Source organism: Drosophila bipectinata, chromosome 3R, assembly GCF_030179905.1.
Source record: "Drosophila bipectinata strain 14024-0381.07 chromosome 3R, DbipHiC1v2, whole genome shotgun sequence".
NCBI classification, from domain to species: Eukaryota; Metazoa; Arthropoda; class Insecta; order Diptera; family Drosophilidae; genus Drosophila; species Drosophila bipectinata.
In genome coordinates this window covers 3,056,759-3,075,277 of record NC_091739.1, presented here as the reverse complement: position 1 = coordinate 3,075,277, position 18,519 = coordinate 3,056,759, and the positions used below count along the sequence as shown (strand labels likewise).

At 46.6% G+C, this 18,519-nt stretch overlaps 9 protein-coding genes across 12 annotated transcripts; 5 read left to right on the top strand and 4 right to left on the bottom strand.

Annotated features, from left to right (window-relative positions):
* The first annotated feature begins 136 nt into the window (after positions 1 to 136).
* Positions 137 to 1,523, top strand: LOC108128087 (zinc finger protein 586). Its single transcript, XM_017245459.3, has 2 exons — positions 137 to 479; positions 545 to 1,523. The coding sequence occupies exons 1-2, from the start codon at positions 156 to 158 to the stop codon at positions 1,514 to 1,516; spliced, it is 1,296 nt and encodes a 431-aa protein (XP_017100948.2). The 5' UTR covers positions 137 to 155; the 3' UTR covers positions 1,517 to 1,523.
* Positions 1,524 to 1,719: 196 nt separating this feature from the next.
* On the top strand, positions 1,720 to 2,407 carry LOC108128089 (uncharacterized). The gene has a single exon (XM_017245464.3). It carries the CDS (start codon positions 1,720 to 1,722, stop codon positions 2,353 to 2,355), a length of 636 nt encoding a protein of 211 aa, XP_017100953.2. The 3' UTR covers positions 2,356 to 2,407.
* On the bottom strand, positions 2,351 to 3,010 carry Trs33 (trafficking protein particle complex subunit Trs33). Its single transcript, XM_017245465.3, has 2 exons — positions 2,861 to 3,010; positions 2,351 to 2,798 (listed from the first exon to the last, which is right to left on the bottom strand). The coding sequence occupies exons 1-2, from the start codon at positions 2,927 to 2,929 to the stop codon at positions 2,409 to 2,411; spliced, it is 459 nt and encodes a 152-aa protein (XP_017100954.2). The 5' UTR covers positions 2,930 to 3,010; the 3' UTR covers positions 2,351 to 2,408.
* Positions 3,011 to 3,062: 52 nt separating this feature from the next.
* Tmtc4 (Transmembrane O-mannosyltransferase targeting cadherins 4) lies at positions 3,063 to 5,824 on the top strand. The gene has a single exon (XM_017245454.3). It carries the CDS (start codon positions 3,198 to 3,200, stop codon positions 5,316 to 5,318), a length of 2,121 nt encoding a protein of 706 aa, XP_017100943.2. The 5' UTR covers positions 3,063 to 3,197; the 3' UTR covers positions 5,319 to 5,824.
* On the bottom strand, positions 5,593 to 9,037 carry Atg4b (Autophagy-related 4b). Of its 2 annotated transcripts, XM_017245456.3 has the most exons (6): positions 8,888 to 9,037; positions 7,763 to 8,714; positions 7,512 to 7,707; positions 7,368 to 7,444; positions 6,556 to 7,031; positions 5,593 to 6,499 (listed from the first exon to the last, which is right to left on the bottom strand). In XM_017245456.3, exons 2-6 carry the CDS (start codon positions 8,712 to 8,714, stop codon positions 6,194 to 6,196), a joined length of 2,007 nt encoding a protein of 668 aa, XP_017100945.2. In that variant the 5' UTR covers positions 8,888 to 9,037; the 3' UTR covers positions 5,593 to 6,193. The 2 variants fall into 2 exon arrangements, with proteins under 2 accessions (XP_017100945.2, XP_017100944.2); XM_017245455.3 differs by lacking the exon at positions 8,888 to 9,037 and having other exon boundaries at positions 7,763 to 8,843.
* Positions 9,038 to 9,274: 237 nt separating this feature from the next.
* Positions 9,275 to 11,238, top strand: Hibch (3-hydroxyisobutyryl-CoA hydrolase). Of its 3 annotated transcripts, none has more exons than XM_017245460.3 (4): positions 9,275 to 9,395; positions 9,465 to 10,352; positions 10,548 to 10,816; positions 11,058 to 11,238. In XM_017245460.3, the coding sequence occupies exons 1-4, from the start codon at positions 9,393 to 9,395 to the stop codon at positions 11,062 to 11,064; spliced, it is 1,167 nt and encodes a 388-aa protein (XP_017100949.2). In that variant the 5' UTR covers positions 9,275 to 9,392; the 3' UTR covers positions 11,065 to 11,238. The 3 variants fall into 3 exon arrangements, with proteins under 3 accessions (XP_017100949.2, XP_017100950.2, XP_017100951.2); XM_017245462.3 differs by having other exon boundaries at positions 9,301 to 9,395; positions 9,468 to 10,352; XM_017245461.3 differs by having other exon boundaries at positions 9,287 to 9,395; positions 10,548 to 11,238.
* Cog2 (conserved oligomeric Golgi complex subunit 2) lies at positions 11,113 to 13,653 on the bottom strand. Its single transcript, XM_017245453.3, has 4 exons — positions 13,473 to 13,653; positions 12,343 to 13,416; positions 11,598 to 12,283; positions 11,113 to 11,534 (listed from the first exon to the last, which is right to left on the bottom strand). Exons 1-4 carry the CDS (start codon positions 13,560 to 13,562, stop codon positions 11,258 to 11,260), a joined length of 2,127 nt encoding a protein of 708 aa, XP_017100942.2. The 5' UTR covers positions 13,563 to 13,653; the 3' UTR covers positions 11,113 to 11,257.
* A 131-nt stretch (positions 13,654 to 13,784) lies between these two features.
* Positions 13,785 to 14,486, bottom strand: LOC108127981 (RING finger protein nenya-like). The gene has a single exon (XM_017245331.2). The coding sequence runs from the start codon at positions 14,484 to 14,486 to the stop codon at positions 13,785 to 13,787; it is 702 nt and encodes a 233-aa protein (XP_017100820.2).
* A 142-nt stretch (positions 14,487 to 14,628) lies between these two features.
* Positions 14,629 to 18,309, top strand: Vha55 (V-type proton ATPase subunit Vha55). Its single transcript, XM_017245457.3, has 4 exons — positions 14,629 to 14,785; positions 14,855 to 14,979; positions 16,003 to 17,264; positions 17,333 to 18,309. Exons 2-4 carry the CDS (start codon positions 14,907 to 14,909, stop codon positions 17,468 to 17,470), a joined length of 1,473 nt encoding a protein of 490 aa, XP_017100946.2. The 5' UTR covers positions 14,629 to 14,785; positions 14,855 to 14,906; the 3' UTR covers positions 17,471 to 18,309.
* The last annotated feature ends 210 nt before the right edge of the window (positions 18,310 to 18,519 follow it).

Below are 18,519 nucleotides of genomic sequence, written 5' to 3'. Positions count from 1 at the left end.
TGCAGTTTTTTAAAAAAGGTTTTTATGTTAACGCCGCCTGAGAGTTAACAGAGCTATGTATGTTTACGTTTCACGGTGAATGGATGCCACAGCTGATTTAATGAAGAAGAAACGTTGCAGTTGCAAGTTGCAGTAACTTGTTCTCCTCACAAAAAATGAATAGGTGCCCGCGATGCAGCTGCGAGGCCACTGGAGAGAATCGTTTGGTAACCGAAAGCTGCGGCCACCTTAAATGCCGGCTCTGTCTGGTTGCGGATGTGTCGGATTGCCTGGAGTGCAAAGTGGCCAAGCAGAAGTCAGCTCCAGAACAGGCGGATGCGACGCAAAGAACGTCCTTGGACCAGAAGATCCTAGTCACTGATCATGGTTATCATTGCACGGTGTGTAAGAAAGACTTCCGAAGTCGAACTCACCAATATTACCACTTATCCTGTGGCGATGATCTTCTCAAGAAGTTTAGCTGCAAAGAGTGCAGTCGGGTGAGTGTTCAAAATCACTGATTATACACTTTCCACAATGTATGTATGTATATTGTTTTTTCCAGCGCTTCGCCACCCGTTCACACTTAAAGTACCACATGAACAACCATGAGCAGTCATCGAAACACAGTTGTCATATTTGCGGGATGAAATTCCAGCAACTCGTTGTCTTGCAACGCCACTTGCGCACCCACAACCAGGAGCGCTACGAGTGCCAGCAGTGCCTGAAGGTGTTTCGCAGTGAGAGCTCTCTGAAATCTCACTTGGTAACGCACAGCGATCTTGGATTGCCCTTCAAGTGCGATGTCTGCTCGAAATCCTTCCAAACCAAGGCCAACTTGAAGCAGCATTCAAGGAAGCACGACCAAAAAAGTACCCGTCACAAGTGCAAAGATTGCCAGAAGTCGTTCCTCCGCAAGACCACACTTCGTTTGCATATGAAACGACACTTGGCGCGCGAGCGTCAATCCTGTCCGCTATGCGACAAGAGCTACAATGATACGGATGCCCTGGCGAGGCATGTAAAACAGCATAAGACTGGCGAAAGGTATCGATGCAAACAGTGCGACATAACAGTGAGTCGGAAGGACAACATGCTCCGCCACCTTCGCTCGATGCACCCCGGCACCACTTTTGAAAGCAATGTGGAAATATTAACTAATAATGCCGTTGCGGAGGAAATCACACTACCTGCCCAAAACCTTAGATACAATAGCGTGATTAAGAGCGTGGGAAATGTTGAGCCCGTGGCGGTTCATCTTCCCCAACCTATGACCCTGGAACAGAATATCCCTGCGCAAACTCCCTTGCCACTGCCAGATACCATGCCTAAAGAGAATGTGCAGCTGTATCGTAAAATAATCCTGGATTTGGATAACGAGGAGTATTCAAACGAGCTGAGCTTGGACGAATCGGACGCTGCACAAAATGTGCAAGATTCGCCATTGCACCACCGACAGCCCAGGGATGCTAATTTTAGTGAAATGCACTGGCGAAAGAATTTCAAATGCTTTTACGAAAATGAGCACACCAACTGATAAACTGGTTATGATGTCCCTTCTCGGCAGGGCCTGTTGATTTATTAGCAACAAGTAAAGCGTTAAAAGCCGAAGCGAACCGAAACCATCTTGTTGGCCGCTCGCCATATTTCCGCGTGCCGATCGACGTCAATGCCAAGTTCCGCCGGGCATTAGAAGAAGAAACATATTATTCCGCGACTGCCACCCTTTCAGTATTCAATATGTTGGACGAGCGATCGGAAGTCGATACCTTGCGGGAAATTTATTACCTAACCGATGGTGTCGCTGGCAACTGGCGGAAGTTGCTGGCGTTGGGCGATTGTCTGGACCAGCAGCTTAAGCGGAAGCTGCTCTGGGTGTGGCCTACATCATTGAACTTGGACCTTTTCAATCAGTTCCTGACCAGCAACGGTATCCAGTGCATCCTCAGTGTGGGCTGCGGCAGTGGTCTACTAGAATGGCTAATTGCCACAGCAGGCAGTCATAACGTCTCGATATTTGGTCTCGAAGTCGATCGCAATTGGTGGCAGAGCAAGTACTCCGTGCGAAGCTTCATACCCTTAAACTTCTTTGAGGATACTAATGATGTAAGCCAAGATTTTCTGAAAGCCTGCTGCAAAGGGTTCTCCCCAAGTGCCTTGTTATTTTGTTACTTTAACAATCGCGGTGTTTTTCTGGACTATCTGCGAGTATTTCAAGGCAAGTGGCTCATATTAATTGGACCACAGCCCACCCTTGGGATACATACAGACCCGAATCCTCTCCAGCCGCAATTTCCCAACGACGAGTGGATCTTAAGGGAACGTCTCAATTGGACTGATCGGAATGTTGTAGCGTTTTACGAAAAAATAGTTTAGGGTAGCGTGTAGTATCTATAATTGTAGCAATAAACTCTTGTCTTATTTCCTAGTTAGTTCCTATTTACTTCTATGTGGAACTTGCAGGCCGGTATGCTCTGAACCTCGGCTGTCACAGTGCTATTGATGCCAAGGTTGCTTAGGGCTCCTCGCACCAGCCCGCATGTAAAGGCTACAAACTTCGGTGCGTGCTCCAGTTGTTTGGTGCCCGGCGAGATGCGGGTGAGGAATCGGAATGCTTTGTCCTGAACCACGTACATGCCATGGTTGTTTGTCCGCAGATTATCCACCTGTTTCTTGTAGATTAGCGTCCAGAAGTCGGTGCAAATAAACTTCATGGTCTCTAGCTCGTCCTTGAACCGTGGACTTTCGCGAGTGAGCCGTTCAATCAACCGGTATCCCGTGGTGAAGCCTATGTACTCCAGTGTGGCGAGATCGTGCTCCTAGGAGGCGGAACCGAAGTTTTTATCATTTTAAAGATTGTTTTGAAGTTATGCTCGCCCACCTTGTTTCCGTCCAGGCAGTAGTTAACAATCTCTGCATGCAGGCAGTCGAAAAGGATTTCCTCGGACATTTTCGTGAAAATTCTGTTTCCCTAAGTTTCAGTGATTTGTTTTCAATAAAAGACACAGCTGATTGTCGCCTAATCATGTGAATGGCAAACCACAAATGACCTTTTGGCTTTTTTCCGGCTAGTTTGGCTGTTCCTCTAGCTTCGTTTTCGCAAAAATCAGCACTGGGGCCTGATAAAGAACAACCACAACAAAAAATGTATACAAACAATCGGCAGGTGTGAAATTAATTTAATTTGTGACTCGAGTTGGACTAAAACCCCTGCCAGGATGCGGCTGGGTTATGTTCAGAATGCTGCCTTGCACAGCATGGTCTGCCAGGCGATTTTGGTGTTGATATGCTTAGTTTGCTATGGATGCGGCGGTCTAAGTGGTGCCACATTCGTCTTCGATGATACGGTGGCCATCGTGAAGAACAAGGATGTGAATACTCTACCCACCAACTGGACGGCAATATTTACACACGACTTCTGGGGCTCCTCCCTGCTCAGCTCCGATTCACACAAGTCCTTCCGGCCGCTGACTACGCTCATGTTCCACTACGAATACGCCATGCTGGGATTAAGCGCCGGCCATATGAAGTTTCTGAATCTCATACTCCACTGCGTGAACACTCTACTCATGTGGCGGCTAGTGCGCTCACTGCATGTTACGGAGATCACCGCGGAGCGTTGGGCCATAATCTCGGCTGCCTTGTTCGCCGCCCATCCGATCCACACGGAAGCGGTCTCAGGAGTCGTGGGACGAGCAGACCTTATGTTTGGTATGATTCACCTGCTATGTCTTTTGCTTACCGTGGCTAATTGCGGCAAGAGCAGTCCCCAAAGTGTCGGTCTCGTCTTGCTACTCTCCGCTGCGGGGATGCTCTTCAAGGAATCGGCCGTCACCATTCCTATGTCTTGCGTGCTTCTCGACTACTTTCAGAATGGTTATTACCTTCTGGAGTTTCGGAACCAGTGGAAGCTTTTACAGTCCAGAGCTAGTTACTTTGTGTATGCCGCTGCATCTGTTGGACTCTTAATGGCACGCCTATGGTGGCAGGACTTCGATTCGCCTACGTTCAAGGAAGTGGATAATCCTATAGCCCACAATGCAAACATACTGACCCGGGGACTGTCGCAACAATTTCTGCTGGTCATGAATATCTGGCTGATGCTTTGTCCCTATTGGCTCTGTTACGACTGGGCACTGGGTTGTGTCAAGCTGGTGACCAGCATCTGGGACCTCAGACTTCAGGGAGTCATCGGATTCTACTCCATTCTGTTGGTAGCCCTAATGAACTTTCGTCGGCTACCGGGAATGATGCTAGCTCTGGGTCTGATGATCATTCCCTTTCTACCGGCGTCGGGACTCATTCGAGTGGGATTCGTGATTGCCGAGAGAACACTATATGTACCCTCCATTGGCTTTTGCCTCATGTCCATCTACGGATTTCTGCACTGGTACGAAGCTAATGCCAACAAACCCATTTGGAGAACGACTTTAAGGACTCTACTAATGTTACTATTCACTGTGATGATGCTACGAACGCGCCAACGCGTGGCGGACTGGCTAAACGAGGAGAATTTATTTGCATCCGCCCTGAAGGTGTGTCCCGACAACGCCAAAGTCCATTACAACATTGCACGTCTGGCCACAGATACGGGCAACAATACAAAGGCCTTCCTTCATTACCACAAGGCCATTGACCTTTATCCCAGCTACGAGTCAGCTTTAATGAATCTGGGGAACCTCTACCGGGAGCATGGACAGTTAAACACCGCTGAGGAATACATTCGACTGGCTCTGCAGGCATACCCTTCGTTTCCAGCGGCCTGGATGAATCTGGGAATCGTTCAATCCGCGCAGAAAAAATATGACCAGGCCTTGGTCAGCTATGAAAAGGCTTTGAAGCACCGGGCCAACTTTGCCGTTTGCTACTACAACATGGGAAACTTGTTTCTCGAACAGAAACGGTTCACCGAGGCACTGCACCATTGGCAGCATGCGGTTGCGCTGAATCCGCGGCAGCCCAAGGCCTGGGCGAATATCCTGACAATGCTGGATAACAGAGGTCTTCACGAGGATGCTCTACGCCTGTCCGACCAGGCTCTGAAGCATCTGCCCCACGAAGTAAGCATCCTGTTTATTCGCGCCAATGTCCTGGGAAAGCTGAAACAATACATTGAGGCCGAGAGTGTGTACAAGCGTGTTATTGAGCTTGAACCGCGCAACATGCTCTACCACACGAATTTGGGCGTGCTGTACCACCGATGGGACAAAACTGAGGAGGCAATTAAGGCATATCAGGCGGCTATAAGTCTCAACGCGGCAAGGGCTTCGACGGCGCGAGAGAATCTCGGTAAGCTTCTGAAGCGCCTGGAACGGGAGGCCCAAGCCACTCATAGGTAAGCGAAGGCACTCCACCGAGTAAGCCTAAGTTAGGATAGCCTATTGTATGATTTTTTCAAGTAACCCTCCCCCTCTAAAAGGGTTAGTGAATAACCAAAATGATGACAAGGTTGGCCTCTAGTTTACATAAGGTTGTATTAGGTCACTAGTCTAGCAATCAGATGTACTTCCCGAAACGAACCACAAAATGACACACTTATTGTAGTCACCTTTCTCAAAACCTCCCTGTAATTATTGTATCCCGTCCTCCAAGGGTAACTGATTATGTGTATCATGTGTTTAGGATAATTAATTTATTTATTAATTTAATCGAGGGTATATACAATTTGATGTTAAAACTAATTAATGATCAAACAATTACAAGACGGCTTATATAAATTAGCTAAGTTCTAGAACGTAAGGACTACATGAAATACTTGCGAGAACAGTGACAAAGTTGTGGCACCATTTTGTAAAATGATTCAATTCCATTAAAGATTCATGATTTAAAATAATAATACCTCAAATTACATAAGACTATGTAATCTACAGACGCATCTGTGGGGACTGCTGTCGGGGAATCAGGGAGAACTTTGGCAGAATGCGAGAACGCGACAAAAAGTCGAACAAAAGAGAGATTAACGTGGACATCGGTAAATATTCAAGATATATGAACGGGGTCTATGTACTACATGGGTATGCGTAAAATTATAACAAAGTCTTTGTGTTTGAGATACGGGTCTGTTGGGTTTTTCTAGCGGTTCTAGGCGAGCAAGCGAGCAACGGCGGTTAGCAACTAAATCAAATAATATTGAGCAAATAACACAGCTAATAATAATCACGTAGGGAACGGGATCGGGATCAGGAACGGACACGGGCACAGAAATGAGAACGATCTACAACAGCACAAACTCTTCGCTTTCACTATCGTCTTGTTCATTGTCATCGAGTGCCTGCGGAGGCATCAGCTGAACACCCTGTTCCTGCGCCATGTTTGCCACCTGTTTGATGAGCGGTTTATAAAGAGAATCGCTCATCTCATCACGCTCGTGGTCCAAGCAACGACCCCTTGAGAACGAAAACAGGGGGTAGTTCATATCTATTTGCTCGGATAGTTGTTGTAGGGATTGAGGGGGCACCTGCTGAGATCCGGCCATCTTATCCACTGTGGCCCCCGAAGCGCAGCGCATGGGATGCAAATACTAAAACAGAGGAGGGGATTTAGAGCATTTTAGTAAAAGTGGCAAAGCTGACTCACCAGTTGAACGCTTTCCATAAAGTTGTCGAAATCACTCTTTGTGGCGCAGTAGAACCCAATACAGCAGCTAGGATCCATTTTGCTAGACTTGAGTTTGCGGGGCGACTTGCAATGAAACGAGTTCAGCGAGAAGTTTTCCTGGTTCACATCTACCATCTCCTGGCAGTAGTGCGGGTCCAGGTGGATGAGTCTGTCCTCCTGAAAGCCAACAAAGTAGAGCGAGTGCTTGGGCTTCCCGCCGATGATCCCAAGGCAGTGCTCCGTGCTCAGGAGCAGCTTCAGGCAGTGGGCATAAGCCAAATTAAGCTTATCACTTCCAAGCCGTAGCGGTATGAGCACAATCAGAGACTTCCAGTGTTGCTGATGCTCCGTCTTCGAGGCTTCCGCCTGCGGTCGCTTCGCCTGTTGCCAAGGCACATTCGGCTTGGGGGCCGGTTCCGGAATACTACACTGATCCTCTATATCTTGAATGTAGACTAAAACACGGAAACACTGTTATCAGCTTTAATCGACCTTATCAAATAATCCAGGTGAGTAATAAAAGGTAGGTCCGATTACTCACTTTCGTGACGGTTTGTCACGACCGCTATCTATTGGACTCTAAACTTAAAAGGTAATGGATGGGAATTCCTTCTAATCAGAAACTTTTTAACTTTTTGAAGTAATTAATTAACGGCGCTTAAAAAAAATAACCTTCGAAAATAACAAAATATTCTAATACGCAAAAAGACTAAACGATAAGGAAACTGGAGCCACAAAGGGTTGTTATTGATTGTAAAACTAATCTTACTTTTCCTGTATGTTTCACTTACTTGTGCAATCTTTGGCCACATAGATGCTTATATTATCAAAGTCTGCATTTTCCTGAGCGGCATGCTCTAAGGCGTGTCTGCATTTGGGTAAAAATAAATTAATAAAGGGCTATAAACAAGTGCAATAAAGACTCTTAATCTTACTTCAATAAATAGGAGACAGAGGCAGGTCCGTACCAGTCCCCGGGCTTCTTGCCCAGGTTCTCACCTAACCGAACCAGGGCGTGGATAGAAAAGGGGCTACTCTTCGAGGAGCTGTCACCGAACCACTTGACGATCTTTTTGTGCATGTTATCCTCGTAGGTCGAGTGCAATTGCGACTCTGAATCATAGCGCCAAGCTATTACGAGATTCACAAGTTATTTTAAATTCAGATAAGGAACTCAGAAACTTACTGCGTCCCATGAAGTGACAAATCAGTCCTTGGGCCAGAAGCATCTGGCCACTCCGCAGCATGCAGCCCCAGCCGCAATCCGATGTGTAGTTGGAACCGTTCATCGTTGGAAACTCTCGTCTGTACGTCATCCAAATACGACTATAAAAATCACGTCGAAAGCCCTCGATGCCCTCTTCCCAAGGATGTTCACCCACTTGGTTTTCCACTGCATCCATTCCCAACTCCTGCGGCACAACGATTTCGTCAATGTTTTGCGGATTTAAAGTTGGGTACAGCGATGTGGATGTTGATGTGGCTTGTATGCTGTCGAACGCCGAGGTAGCATTGTCGGGCGCGGAATCCATTTCGGTAGTGGAGCTCTCCATGCTCACTGGCGGCGTGAAGCGTCGATGGTAGCATCGTCCCAGTAACCACACCGGCTGCTCCTTAGAGAAGCTCGTCTGCCGCATTTTTCCGCTCCAGCCGTACTTGACGTTGTGCCACATCGCCACCAGCTTGGATTCCATACCTTTGGTGGGCGTTCGGTTGGGGTCTTCACTGTGGGCTGGCTCCACGTGACCACAGCTGGCCCCGCTACTGTTACCGCCACTATATAGCTGACTGAAGGCATTCATGAAACGTGATGACGTCGATATTTTGCGTTGCGGCGTTGCTGTAGCAGCACTTTCCGACTTGAGGTTCAAATTCGCACCTGACATGGTCACGGGAACGGGGGCGGGAGCGGGGGACGGGGAGGGACAGGGCGTTGGAGAGGGAACGCGCGGAACTGCAAAGACATTTCTTGGTATCGTCTGTATGGGAGCTGCCTGCTCCTCCTCGACGGCTCCATCCTCCACAAGTGGCAAATCCTGCGCTCCCATCCGGCTGCCTTCCACAATTGTTCCCTCGCCGGTGTCGAAGATCATCAGTTTCTCGTCGGTTAACTTCGATAGCAAGCCATCATAGTTCATCTGCTTGGACACAAAAACAGAGGAAGCGGAAGATGAGCGACGACGCTTTGTTCGAAGCTTAGAAAATTTAAAGAACTGGGGCATGGCAATGGCAGAACGAGCGTCTTGCTGGCCGTGGCCGAACTGAACTGAACTGACAGTGCCGTGCGTGCTAATTACAAGTGTTTACTCACCGTTTATTTGTTGACAGATAAAGATAAAGTTAACTACACACAAAAAATTGCTTGTTTTCCTTATTCTTATTCGCGAATCGCGATAAGTGCGAGGGCTGCAGTGTTCTTGAATGCAGAGTTGCCAGACTACCCAGAATGGCAAAGAAAGAATGTTTTCACAAACTTATGCTTTCCATTGGACACCAATCCAAGGAATTAAAACCCAAAACAAAAATCAACTTGGAAAGCAATAATGGTTAGAAAACATAATGAGTTTAAAAGTTTTTTGATAAAATTTCTTTAAAAACAATTAATTTTAATTTTAACATTTTTTTAAATTTGTTATTTTAAATAAAAGATTTATCATTAAGTGAGTTACTTTCTTGATTTACAATTTTGTTGTATTTGTTTAAATAAAAGTTCGGGACACCCTGAAACTACTTCCGGGTCTGGCAGCTTCTGGATCAGCTGGTTTCTTATTGCGCAACTCTTGTGAACTTGGATCAGTGAGAACAGACACTTAAAAATGGTAAGTAATGCTAATTAAAATACTCCAAAATGAGGCTACTTAGCAAATCAAACTAATCCGCGTGTACAGCAGAGGCCCATTCAAAGGTTCGTGTACACATTCGGTCATCGCACCTGCAGCCAATTGCCGCTAATCGGCGGAGTCTCGGTATCAACAAGAATAACAAGAGCCCCAATGGCCTTCTCAGCCCGCCAATCCTCGTCCTCCGTGCTGGCCACGGAATCGTCCAACAAGGGTATGATCATACTTAACCGTCCCAAGGCGCTGAATGCCATCAACCTGGAGATGGTGCGAAAGATATACAAGCATCTGAAGAAATGCGAGAAGTCCAAGTCCGTTCTGATCATCAAGGGTACCGGCGAGAAGGCCTTCTGCGCCGGTGGCGACGTACGCGCCCTTGTCGAGGCGGGACCCACCGATGAATCAAAGAGCTTCTTTCGGGAGGAGTACACCACCAACGCCTTAATTGGAAACTACAAGATACCTTACATTGCTATCATTGATGGAATTACCATGGGAGGTGGCGTCGGACTGAGCGTACACGGTAAATATCGCGTGGCAACGGACCGCACGTTGTTTGCCATGCCTGAAACGGCTATCGGCCTGTTCCCGGATGTCGGCGGCTCATACTTCCTGCCGCGCCTTCAGGGCAAACTAGGGCTGTACCTGGGGCTGACAGGCTATCGGCTAAAGGGCGGAGATGTCTTCTATGCCGGTATTGCCTCGCATTATTGCGAGAGCAGCAAAATCCCCGAACTGGAGACCGCCCTACTCAACTGTCCGGATGCGGACGATGTGCCGGAGCTGCTGCAAAAGTTCCATTCGAAGCCGGAGAAGCCGTTCTCACTGGAACCCGTTCTGGAGCAAATCAACAAGAACTTTGCAGCGGACTCGGTGGAGGGCATCCTGGAGAACTTGCAGAACGACGGCAGCGAATGGGCAAAGAAGACACTTGAGGTGAGCAGCCGGTAGTTATGGTTCAGTGATAAGAATAGAATCAGATGTTAATTGTTTGGGCCAATCAACGTTTGGCGCGCTTTTAGCGTACAATATTTGACCGATTTCAGGCAATTAGCATCTGTTTTAGCCGCGGCACGATTTCGCGCAAAACCTAGGCGCACTTAAATTATCACCCGATCCATGCTATTTCAGACGCTCTGCAAGGTGTCGCCTACGTCGATGAAGGTCACGTTCCGCCAGCTGGAGCTTGGCTCCCAGCTTTCGCTGGCCCAGTGCCTGATTATGGAATATCGCCTAGCCGTGCGTCACCTGGAGCGCAGCGACTTCAAAGAGGGCGTGCGAGCCCTGCTCATCGACAAGGATCAGAAGCCCCACTGGCAGCCGTCTCAGCTGGCTGAGGTCACAGAGGAACATGTGCAATGGTTCTTCCGCAAGCTGCCCGACACGGAGGAACTAAAACTGTAATGTAGCGAGGCTTAGCTTCATATTCCACAGTTGCCTGCTCATTTTGTTTGACTTCCGTTTTATCTTAATATCCACGCACCTTTAATGCCTTGTATATACTGTTTTGCGAGCTTGAGTTTTGCATGGTCCCCTGCCTGCCGTTTTAAAGTTTTCTTTATCTGTACTTGCACAGTATAACGGCTGCAGTTTGACAAGCACTGTCGCTAAATATTCGCAATCTCTTTTTCATTCCAACAGCGACTAACTCTGGAGAAAATTCCCGGCAATCGCCCGTATTTACCAATAACGATCGTGAAATTTAATGCATTTATATATGATATAAATATTATTTACAATTCGTAGTCCTAATACAATCTGTCATTGTGCCTAAATCGATTAGAAATCGTTTAACAAGAATAAACTGAAGTGTATATGTTTAGTGACCTCTTTGGAAAGCGTTACGCACTAGCATCTTTTAGCTTGATGCTATCTTCCACCATGTTAGTCAGTTCCACCAGCTTTTCAATCTGGGTGGCTTGGAAGTTTAGTTTTGAAAGTTCTTGTTTCCAGGAGGTGACATCCACTCGCAACTGGACGCGTATTTTATCATCGTCGGACATTACAGCTGAGTTCGCAACTGGAGCAGAGCCGCCGCTCTTGACATTTCGTAGTCGACGCAGGGATTCCTCGGTCTTTTGAACGGAGGTCAGAACGTCACTTACTACGGTGAAGTACCTGCAAAGTAAAAAACGGCGAAGATAAGGAAAACAGCCTCCAACTGAACTTTAGGAAACTTACGCCTTGGTAATATGACTCGCAACCTCTGTTAGGATTTGCTCCACCACCAGAGTTCCTAACTGCGATTCATGTTGCTGGGAAAAGGTTTTCAGTGGGCGAAGCATCTGCTCTACATAAGCCGAACAGCGGGTGGGAACTTCTCGGTTAGTCTTGCGATACAAGCGCGGCAAGTCGTTTACTTGACGCACGTTCTCCGTCTCGCATTCTCCGATTAATAGCTCCACCAGCGTCTTTTGGATGCTGGCCAAATGAGCGCCCAGTGTGTCGGCCAGAGCTCCCATCGACTTTCCCAAGACATCGTTAAAGATTTTTGTGCGCTGCTCTGCAGGCACTGCCTGGACAATCGACCGCTGGAGATCTGGCAGATGTGCGTCCAATTTACGGATGTCTGCATGCAGAGCGATCAGTAGTTGGTGGCGTGTGTAAGACTTTGCAAAGCTGCTTCCCTTTGAAACGGATATGGCATCTGTGATCCAGCGGGACAGACGCAGCACGATTTGCACATTCAATTTGTAAAATTTGGGGAAAACCTCTGGCAGGTAAACCCCCTCCGCCCAGCAGCGCGACATTGCGTCGATTGCGGCATTGAAGGATGACAGTCTGTATGATTTTTGGTCGGGACTTGCCACCAGTGTGTCATCCTGCAGGACAGGCTCCAATTTTCCCTCAAATTTTCCGGCCATTTCCTGGAAGATTAATAGGTTTGAAAAAGTAGTTTAAACAAATGGGGATCATAACGAAATACCTGAAAGCATATTTGAAAGTACACAGGAAGGTTCCAGCGCGCCTCAAAACTTTTTGTTTGCTTGTGCTGACGATAGTAGGTGACTGCCTTTTCTCCGCTGCTTGCTAGGATTTCCTCTATTTTTGCGAGAAAATCGCGGGTGCATTTGTATTTCACGTAGAAAACCTCTGAATTGCCAGGCGCAAATATGGAGTTCATATGCAGCTCGAGGCGTGTTTCCACATCAGACCAATAGCTGTTTACTACAAAATTAAATCCGGGAAACTTATCCGAGTAGAGAGTGAGTCGGAGCAGGTCCGTCATGTGCAGGGATATAAAATTTAGGATCTTGCTGTAAATGCCTGCCAGACCCTGTGGAGAGTTTTGTAGCTGCTGCTCCCCAATGACACTGGTCATATATGGGGCCACGACGTCCTCGCGGAAGGCTATCTCTGCTTGGGAACACGCATTTAGGGTTATATAGACCCTCAGGCAGCGCTCCAAGTGTTCTGCATTTGAGTTACGGGCGTGGCCCAATGCTTCATTGAAGAACCGACGCAAATGCTGATGCAGCTGATCTTCCAGGTGTTTGATTTTCGATTGCTGCTCGGCATTAAGATGCTGGGAGCAGTGCTTCTCATGGAACTTTAGTTGAATTAAATCCAAAGCGGCGCGCTCCAAGTCAACAGCTTCAATCGATTGCTGTTCGTCGCTCAGTTTTCGGTCAATAAGGTCCTGCAGCTTGGTGGTTGTCTCGTACACCTTTTTAAGGCTTTGCAGGCTACGCTTAAATTCCCGTAACCGTCGCTTCTCCTCCAACTGGGCCCGCAGATCCGCTACGTTCTCGTCAATCAGGCTGTGAATGCTCTCTATGTCGGCACGGAATTGCTCAAGAGGTCGCTGAATCGTTTCAATTGACTGGTCCAACCCAACTAGATTAGCGCTCAGGTTGACGAAGTCGGCGTAATCCTCATTAATCAGGTCGATCATCGCCGCCCGCAAACCCTTTAAGTAAAGCCCCAGGTTGTCCCTCAGCTGCTCCAGGCTAGGAGCATTGCGATTCTTGTGCAGGAATTCGTCCACAGAAAAGTTTGCCTGTTTGAAGAATGCGTGGTGCAGTGTTAGGCCTAATTCTCAACTAAATTTCTCACCTTCATGAACTCATTTTTGTCAAAGCATAGCTTTTCGGCGGTGCTGGTGGAGCCAGCCAGGTGAACCGGCTTCTTAGCGATATCATGCATGTCCGAGGTCGTATATTATAGAATATATTAAGAATATTTACGTTCTTTGCCACGAACAATATTTGCTGTTTTGATAGTGTGACCAAATGACAAATACAAAATGAGGCTATATATGGATCTTCCATATGATGTCCTACACAGAAAGAAAAGTGTATAACAATGTAGTTTAAAATAGATAAAATTCTTACTTATATTTACACAAATTAAAATCAGTTACATTCATTAAAAATTTAAATCATCATGGTCTATGCTAGGAATTCTAGGTCTCATGATTCTCTTCTGAGAGAATTCGAGAGGTGATTCCCTTCCGCTTTTCTTATAAGCCAGTTTCATCTCCGTGTCCAGATCGAAGGTATCCTGCGTGTTCTCAGACTCCGTGCTGTCTGAGGAACTGTCGTTCGGGGGAGTGATGGGCCGATCTTCCAAATCGTCGAAACTAAATAAGGAGTCTTCAGCAATTGATCGGTCCAAATCCGCAGTAACTTGCTCGTAGTATGCGATGTAGTGGTTTATTTTGTCAACGCGGTCCTTCTCCAGCATTAATTGGTCCCTAAACTGTGTGTCCATTTTGAGGTAGGCGGCATGTTGCCGTTGCATCTCCTCAAACTTTTTCAAGGTCAGTAGGAATCCTCGGTTATCTGATGCTCTCTGATCAGCCTGAAACTTGCAGACATCTCTATATAAATTAAAGAACCTCCTGGGATTCTCGAAGTAGTTAGCCACGTTAGTTGGCATGTTCTGGGTTATAAGGCATCCTAAGAAGGGCAGTTCACACACCGCGCACCTTTTGTCCGGGGCAGTTTCGTGCAGGCAGGAGCTGCACTGAATGTGGTGGCAACGAGACAGATAAAATGGTACTGTACTTTCAGCATCTGGACGCTTGTAGCACTTGTTACAATGCACACGAAACATCTGTGTGTCCATTTTTGTTTATTATTTTTTCGGGGAAAAAAAATAACTAATGTTGCCACACTCTTTGAAAAACGTGTCGCATTTTGAAGTATGACCTTTTTTACATTAAAAATAGTGATTTACCATAAAAATACCAAAAACTGTGGAAAAATCCCTGTCGCCTGTGTCATGTGACGGCACGTGACGTCACAACCAGCTCCACTCGAGCCCCACTGTTATTTTTGCAGCTCCAGCGATTTTTCCTCGCACTCTCAACGACTTCGCAGGCCAAATTTGCGTGTGTCGCCATTACTGTTCGTAGTCGAAAAATTGTACGTGTGGTTGTCGCAGCGAAAACTGTAAAGAATTTAGATTGACGTTCGTTTTTCGTCCAATTGCAGCTCGAAATTTTCCGTGGTTTTTCAAGGTAGAGAGGCGTAAAAAAAATTCAGAATGAACGCCCAGCAAGCTCAGCGGGAACATGTCCTCGCCGTCTCCCGGGACTTTATTTCCCAGCCTCGCCTGAGTGAGTATTTCCACGCTTTTCACGAACTATCAAATAAAAGATCCATTTAATCGAGTGAAAAAATGCAAAGATGCCCCGTAACGAAAGTCTCGGGGTCCGCCATGTTTTAAGAATCTGGGTGTGAGGCGGAATACAGAAAAATCAATAAAACTACCCAGCACCACAAAAACAGGCAAAAATTCTAAAGAAGGCATGGCCTCAGTGCATATAATTGTAGTTTAGTGATTTATTGATGATCGTTAGTCTATATAGTGACACTCGGGAGCACCCCCTCATTAACCAGTTAGCGATTGAAAATTTTCATCGTCACATGACCGCTAGTCTCTCAGCTGTTTGCTTTGCTTTTGCCATTCACACAGTTCGAGGCACCTGACTGCGAACGGGGTGGGTGGCGATGGGCGATAACTTTATAGAGGTCGGTAATTTAACTATTTTTTATCCAAAAACCAAATTAATAATTCAAAAACTATAGATAATATAGATTACACGATTTATTGCCTCAATTTTGAGATCAATGGGGCTTAGCTAACATAAGTGTACTTAGAAAAAAATAGTTAGCAAGTAATATAATTTTGGGTCCCACGACAGTTGCATAAAAAGATGATATAAAAAATTGCAGTGGAAGGGATTTGTGATTGTCATGTGTGTGTGTTTTACATTTTCATTTTCTTGCTATCTTTTGCCAATAGGATTCCCTTTGAATTCCGTTTATTGTTATCTGTTTCTTATTGGATTCCCATTGCTGCTCGTGGCTAGGGCCGAGTCAGAGAGTCAGCTGACATACTTCTCCCCGCTCCCTTTGCCACCCACCCATGCTTCTTCTCTTCTGACATTTGCTTTCTTATCAGCTTCTTACTTTCATGTGAGCGTTGCGCGACCCGTCTTTTTGTTGTAACGAAAGGCAGTAAAAAAAATTAATATCATCAGGATTGGATTTCTAATTAAAAAATATTAATAATATAAATATGCACTTCTTCGCCTAGTTTCCCTTATAAAAGTTTTTAATTTTTATATAATTTACAGCCTACAAGACGGTGTCCGGTGTCAACGGACCTCTGGTTATTCTCGATGAAGTCAAGTTCCCCAAGTTCGCCGAGATCGTCCAGCTTCGTCTGGCTGACGGAACGGTGCGCTCTGGCCAGGTCCTTGAGGTGAGCGGCTCCAAGGCTGTCGTCCAGGTGTTCGAGGGCACCTCTGGCATTGATGCCAAGAACACGCTCTGCGAGTTCACCGGCGACATTCTGCGCACCCCCGTGTCCGAGGACATGTTGGGCCGTGTGTTCAACGGCTCCGGAAAGCCCATCGACAAGGGACCTCCAATCCTCGCCGAGGACTTTTTGGACATCCAGGGACAGCCCATCAACCCCTGGTCCCGTATTTACCCCGAGGAAATGATCCAGACCGGTATCTCGGCCATTGATGTGATGAACTCTATTGCCCGTGGTCAGAAGATCCCCATCTTCTCTGCTGCTGGTCTGCCCCACAACGAAATCGCTGCCCAGATCTGTCGTCAGGCCGGTCTCGTCAAGCTGCCCGGAAAGTCGGTGCTGGATGACCACACCGACAACTTCGCCATCGTGTTCGCTGCTATGGGTGTCAACATGGAGACGGCCCGTTTCTTCAAGCAGGATTTCGAGGAGAACGGTTCCATGGAGAACGTGTGCTTGTTCTTGAACTTGGCCAACGATCCGACCATCGAGCGTATCATCACCCCCCGTCTGGCTCTGACCGCCGCCGAGTTCTTGGCCTACCAGTGCGAGAAGCACGTGCTGGTCATCCTTACCGACATGTCCTCCTACGCCGAGGCCCTGCGTGAGGTGTCCGCTGCCCGTGAGGAGGTGCCCGGCCGTCGTGGTTTCCCCGGTTACATGTACACCGATTTGGCCACCATCTACGAGCGTGCCGGTCGTGTGGAGGGTCGCAACGGCTCCATCACCCAGATCCCCATTCTTACTATGCCCAACGACGATATTACCCATCCAATTCCCGATTTGACCGGTTATATTACCGAGGGTCAGATCTACGTCGATCGTCAGCTGCACAACAGACAGATCTATCCTCCAGTCAACGTGCTGCCATCGCTGTCTCGTCTGATGAAGTCCGCCATTGGCGAGGGCATGACCCGCAAGGACCACTCTGATGTGTCCAACCAGCTGTACGCTTGCTACGCCATCGGCAAGGATGTGCAGGCCATGAAGGCTGTGGTGGGTGAGGAGGCTCTGACGCCCGATGATCTTCTGTACTTGGAGTTCTTGACCAAGTTCGAGAAGAACTTCATCTCGCAGGTGGGTTGAAATAGAATTCCGCAGTCCCTGAGTGGAACTATATCTGATGGCTTTCATTTTCATTTCAGGGTAACTACGAGAACCGCACTGTCTTTGAATCCCTGGACATCGGCTGGCAGCTGCTGCGTATCTTCCCCAAGGAGATGCTGAAGCGTATTCCGGCCTCCATCCTGGCCGAATTCTACCCTAGGGACTCGCGCCATTAGATCCTGTTTATTGTTTTGTTTTTGATTTTTGTCCAAAATTTTGTTTCATTCATAATTTAAGCTGGCGGTGGCGCATCGTGCGGCGCGTCTCCACCACCTGCAATATCCGCTGTGTATGCGTCTATATATACATAAACCACAATACAAACACAAAATATCTTACCTGCGTCGAGATCCTGGATTTGTGTATCGCAGGGCACCGCCACGTAGCATAAAAAAAGAAAGCCTAGTTGAATATTGTCCAAACGAGCAAACCTACTCTAATAATGTGCGTGTTTTTAGTATTGAAATCGTGGTCAGATTACCGTCTTGCAATGTACATAAATTGAATTGCTTCTTAATTGTCGTATTGTCGTTATTCCCGCCAACACACTGTCCTGAAATTTCATTTTGTTAAAGTTTACTATTTTTGTTAGGTTTTAAGTGTGAGCTCTTTTAATTGTTTATAAATTATCTAATCATTTTCGCATAAAGAATCGTAGCATTCCAACAAAAATTAATCAATTGCCTCCTTGTGTTTGCTCTCCCCGATCGTTTCTTTTTCGTTTGTTCTTACGTTAGACGTTACACCAGTTCGCACAAGTATTACAACTCCCCGCCCCTGTTTTCCGGTCTCCGTTCAATCCCTGTCCCGGCCCATGTCCTTGCACCGATCCTTGTGAAAAATTTGTACAGCAACTCAACTAAACAGTGGAATATTAAGTGCAAAATCAATGCTTTAATGCAACAAACATTTTTAAATGATAGATGAAAGAAGAACCTAAAAAAGTATGAAGATCTATAATTGTTTCCTTGTCTCTAAATTAATGGATATTACATAAAGTTGCGTAATTAATATATATATTTGTTTGTTGTCTCTGGTCACAAGAGTGAGAGGGGTTCCGGTTCCATGTTCTATGATACGGCCCAATCATTTCAGCAACGACAACTTAATTATCATGAACACAGTATAACAATAAATGTTGAACTAATATGTATTTAATGAAAGTAAATAGTTCATGTATATGTATGTATAAATTATAGAACATTTAAATGATGAATAAACTACA